The sequence below is a fragment of the Nicotiana tabacum genome, chromosome 6 (genome assembly GCF_000715075.1).
Source record: "Nicotiana tabacum cultivar K326 chromosome 6, ASM71507v2, whole genome shotgun sequence".
NCBI lineage: Eukaryota > Viridiplantae > Streptophyta > Magnoliopsida > Solanales > Solanaceae > Nicotiana > Nicotiana tabacum.
The window spans coordinates 149156130-149161026 of record NC_134085.1 but is presented as its reverse complement, the minus strand read 5'-3'; the positions used below and the strand labels follow the sequence as shown (position 1 = coordinate 149161026).

Genomic DNA, 4897 nt, shown 5'->3' with positions numbered 1-4897 from the left:
GGGACTAATGTATTGTTTTACTTTTTCATGCAAAACAATATTGAAATCTATACTCAATAACTATAAAAAAATAATAATCTTCCTACAACTTAAAAAGAAAGTACTTATTATATTGAAATGAAAGAATTTTTTTTTCTACACCATGAAAAGAAAATACTCATTTTGTTGAAATGAAAGAGAAAACTTTTTTGCATCATGAAAAGTAAATACTCATTTTGTTGAAATGAAAAAAAAAGTACTTTATCTACAATATGAAAAGAAAGTATTCATAATAATATTTTTTTATTTAGGATTGGGGTAGGGTCGGGGAAGGGGTTTTGGGTGGGGCTGAGGGTAGGTGGGGGTGTGGGGGTGTGGGAGTAGGAGTGGGTTAGGGTGTGGGGTTGTGGGGATGGGGTTGGGGAAGGTTGAAGAAGAGTTTTGGAAAATATGTTCCCTTCTTTTTCTTTTGATAGGGAAAATATTTTTCTCAAATTGGAGGAAAATAAATTCATGAGGAAAATATCTTTTAAAACATTTAAGCCAACCAAAATAGAAAAATTGGAAAATATTTTTCTTTATACCAAACACACCCTAAAACTAAGAAAAGTCATCAATATTGAATCTTCAAGGTTCTTATGTCTTGGACTTTCAAAATCTAATACTAGTATAATTAAACTTTAGTGCTTCTGAGGTCCAAACAAAAACTAAAGTTTACAGATCAAATTGTCCAAATTATGGCCCCCAAACATGACTGCGTCTTGGTCTTACAGAAAACACCCGACAAGTCAAATCCTACTCACCCGTATACAATAACATAGGAGTATGAAAACCAAAGGCAGGGTGAGGGGAGTCATATCATCACAATTTTCTCAAGAGCGAACTGCCGGTCAAAAAACACTTCGTTCTAGCAATCAAATGTAAGCACAAGTGACATCCATTTCACTACCAAACGCATACACACATAATTTCCCTAATTCATCCCACCAAACATGGAAAATTCAAGTCAAGAATCCCGCCTCCGATCTGAAAACTCCGTCACCTATGACTCCTCCTACCCCATCTACGCTATGGCCTTTTCCTCCTTCACTTCTCCCCTCCACAACCGCCGCCGTCGCATCGCCGTCGGAAGTTTTATCGAAGAATTCAACAACCGGGTCGACATTCTCTCCTTCGACGAAGAAACCCTAACCCTAAACCCAATTCCGAATCTCTCCTTCGATCACCCATACCCACCTACTAAACTCATGTTCCATCCGAATCCTTCTGCTTCCCTTAAATCCAACGACATTCTCGCCTCTTCCGGTGATTACCTCCGTCTCTGGGAAGTTCGAGAAAGTTCTATTGAACCACTTTTCACTCTCAACAACAGTAAAACTAGTGAATACTGTGCCCCTTTAACCTCTTTTGATTGGAATGAAGTTGAGCCCAGAAGAATTGGTACTTCCAGTATTGATACTACTTGTACTATTTGGGATGTTGAAAAAGGGGTTGTCGAAACCCAATTGATAGCCCATGATAAAGAGGTTTACGATATAGCTTGGGGTGAAGATGGAGTTTTTGCATCAGTTTCTGCTGATGGGTCAGTTAGGATTTTTGATTTGAGGGATAAAGAACATTCTACAATTATTTATGAGAGTCCACAACCAGATACTCCGTTATTGAGGTTGGCTTGGAACAAGCAAGATTTGAGATACATGGCTACTATATTAATGGATAGTAACAAGATTGTAATATTAGATATTAGGTCGCCAGCGATGCCTGTGGCGGAGTTAGAAAGGCATCAGGCGAGTGTGAATGCGATTGCGTGGGCTCCACAGAGTTGTAGACATATTTGTTCAGCTGGGGATGATGGGCAGGCCCTCATTTGGGAGTTGCCTACTGTTGCTGGGCCTAATGGGATTGATCCCATGTCAATGTACTCTGCGGGAGCTGAGATTAATCAAATTCAGTGGTCTGCTGCGCAACGTGATTGGATTGCTATTGCATTTTCTAACAAGTTGCAACTGCTTAAAGTATAGGGTGATTGAAAGATTGAATTTTTCATGTAATATAGCTACTGTGAGTGCTACTTGTATGTCTTTTGCTCCGTGGTGGGAAGGGTTTGGAGCTTGGATGTTATTATGCAACCTATTTGGACTGCTTGTCTGTGTTATACGTTTAGATAGTTTCAACTTATTGTGTGTGGCAAAAGAACAAAACATGAAAAGATGATCCAGTGATTCTGAGATCCTGCTGGTTCTTGCTTTGTGTTAGATAATGTATTAGTGAGTTACTGAATGAAGGAAGCTGTGTTTATGTGGTCTCACTTGTTGATGTGGTTCGTGATTCTTATAATGTATACAAGTACAATTTTCTTTTGATAAGGTAAAGTATGTATAACTGTATTTCTTGGGTTAGGGAAATCAACCTATATTGTGATGCAAGATATGAAGTTTAACTCACAGAAACTAGCACACTTGAACTAGCTACTAGTTAAATTGAGTTTTTAACCAATTGTTGGATCATCAGAAGCCTTTACTTATGCTCTAGAGCTCTGCTTAAAATGGCTTTGAATACATTTTTATGTGTAATATGGCTTTGAATGACAAATGTTCTTCAACATTTGGGGAACAAAGGGAGTACGTGTTTCAGACATGATGTTAGCATTGGATTCCATAAACAACCCAGCTTTGTGTATTAATGTCTGGATCACTAGCAATTCAACCTATTGGTGGCAAACTCAACATGCTTTTGTTTCATAAAACTCTGTTTGACGAGAATCCTTGAGAAATGACAAGAAAGAAAAGGTAAAACAAAAAAATAAGCTTTTCATAGACATCATTGGTTACTGTGATATAGCTGTATGTTTCCAGGGGATGCAATTATACCTGGAGTAGCTATATATACACACACGCTAGGCTTCTGAGAAACTAGGCTTTGTGGATGCCAGTCATTCGATGTTATTTGGCCTGAGTCTGCAATCCCTTCTCAAATTAGGGAAACATATAAGGGAATGAGCAAAACAGTATCACTATAATAGAGAGAAATTCACTTATCAAGACAAATGTGTGTGATTCAAAGGAAACACTACACACAGAATGTTTCTTTTTCTTTCACATTTCACAGTTTGTGGAATGAAAAAAAACTTAAAGAGTCTTTGAGAAGAAAGACAGAGATTGGGAATTCATTGCTAGGGAAATTGCATTTGTATGTAGTGTTAGAGCTTCTCCTAGAATCGGGAATGTAATGCAAAGCCTTGCGTTCTAGTTATGTAGCCCTTGAGGTAGTAGTAATCTGTGTATCTGTTTTCCTTGATGGCAGGCTGTGTTGGCATAGCTATAGTTTCGTAAGGATACTATGGTGATTAATAAAATTTTATTCACACACACAAAAAAAAAAAAAATGTAAAGACACCCTTACTGTAATGCCACTCATACTCTTTACTTGTAGTTCTCAGATATTTTATTTCTCCTTGTGACTTGGTGATGCAAATAAAGGAACAAGCTCTTATTTACGGGGAAAGTATCCGCTTCTGTTAATGTGAATCATGAAATCAGCAGGAAATGCCAATTTCAAAGACTGGATTGGATCCTCCTTGTCCCTCATTTTTCTTTTTGCATTAATGCTTCTTTGGTTTTGTTTGCGAAGCAAATCTTTTGTTATATTTGTGAGCACGTAATTTTTGCCTTACGAAAAACTACTCCAAAATAAATCAAAAAATAAAATAAATTTCTTTTACTGTGTAATTGTGAATTTGCGTGGTGTTAAATATTTGTATTATGTCCGTAAATGTTTATATTTGTCATAATAAAATAAAAATAAAGTAAAATACATATTGCATGCATATAGGATTTAATTGTGCATTTAAGAGATAATTTAAATAAAATCGCAAAAAATCCGCATTGGTTCTATTTTAAATGTTTCACTGTGTGATTGATGTTTTTGTCTATGTGTTAAATAATGGTTATAGAGTAATTAATATATTTTGTGAAGTTAAAATGGTTTTATAATTTTTTTTAAATTAAATTAGAAAATGAATTAATTGAAAAATAAAAATAAAAAAAAATAGCACAAGTTATACAAAATTGGACCTGGATTAAAATCCAGGCCCAAAACGTTAAATCCCCCCCACAGCCCAATCCAAACAGCCAAGTCTGACCCAGTCCCAAGCTGATACCAAACGACGTCGTTTGGTCATCTCTAATCAAGGGCCGTCAGATTAAATACAACCAACGGCCAAGATCTCATCACCCTTACCCGCAACCCATAACCCGATCCATTAACCCGATTCAATCCGACCCCAACTTCAAATCAAACGACGTCGTTTGGTTTAATGAATTAATCCTGGCCTTTCATCTTGCTTGATCGGATGGACGAGATCGATCCATCCCACCCCTATATAAATCCCAAACCCTTACCCCGACCCCTAACTAAACACCCCCACATCCTCTCCTGTTCATCATCTTCTCAAACAGACCCCTAACCCTAGCCGCCCATATTCCCCTTCGCCTGAAACTCGGCGGCATCAACGCCGCCGGTCACCAAAGTAACACACCAAAACCCCCTAAGCCTCCTCTATCCGAATATGTTACCTGCTTGGTTCGAATCTCCCTGGAGGTTCTCGAATCTTCATTTGAAGATTCGAGCCAAGTTCAGACTTAAACCAATCAACCCCAAATTAACACCATGGCTTCCCCTAACAACCCTTGTTATGGATCTGAAGATAGTTTGGCTCGAATCACTTCAGAGCTTCTCGAATCTTCTTTTGAAGATTCGAGTCAAACAAAAAATTACCCAGATCTGTTCCAAAGTGACACCAATCAACCCCTAGGCTTCCCTCACCCTTGTGTCATACTTGGTTTCTCTCGAATCTAACCAGAAATGATTAGATCCCAAATCGAGTCTTCAGAAAACCTAGAAATACCAAATTTCTGGA

The 4897-nt window shown here is 37.7% G+C and overlaps 1 protein-coding gene across 1 annotated transcript; it reads left to right on the top strand.

Moving 5' to 3' along the window:
* The first annotated feature begins 824 nt into the window (after window positions 1–824).
* LOC107803204 (protein TRANSPARENT TESTA GLABRA 1-like) lies at window positions 825–2257 on the top strand. Its single transcript, NM_001325734.1, is given in 1 exon segment — window positions 825–2257. A coding segment is annotated over 1 exon segment (1029 nt). The 5' UTR covers window positions 825–971; the 3' UTR covers window positions 2001–2257.
* The last annotated feature ends 2640 nt before the right edge of the window (window positions 2258–4897 follow it).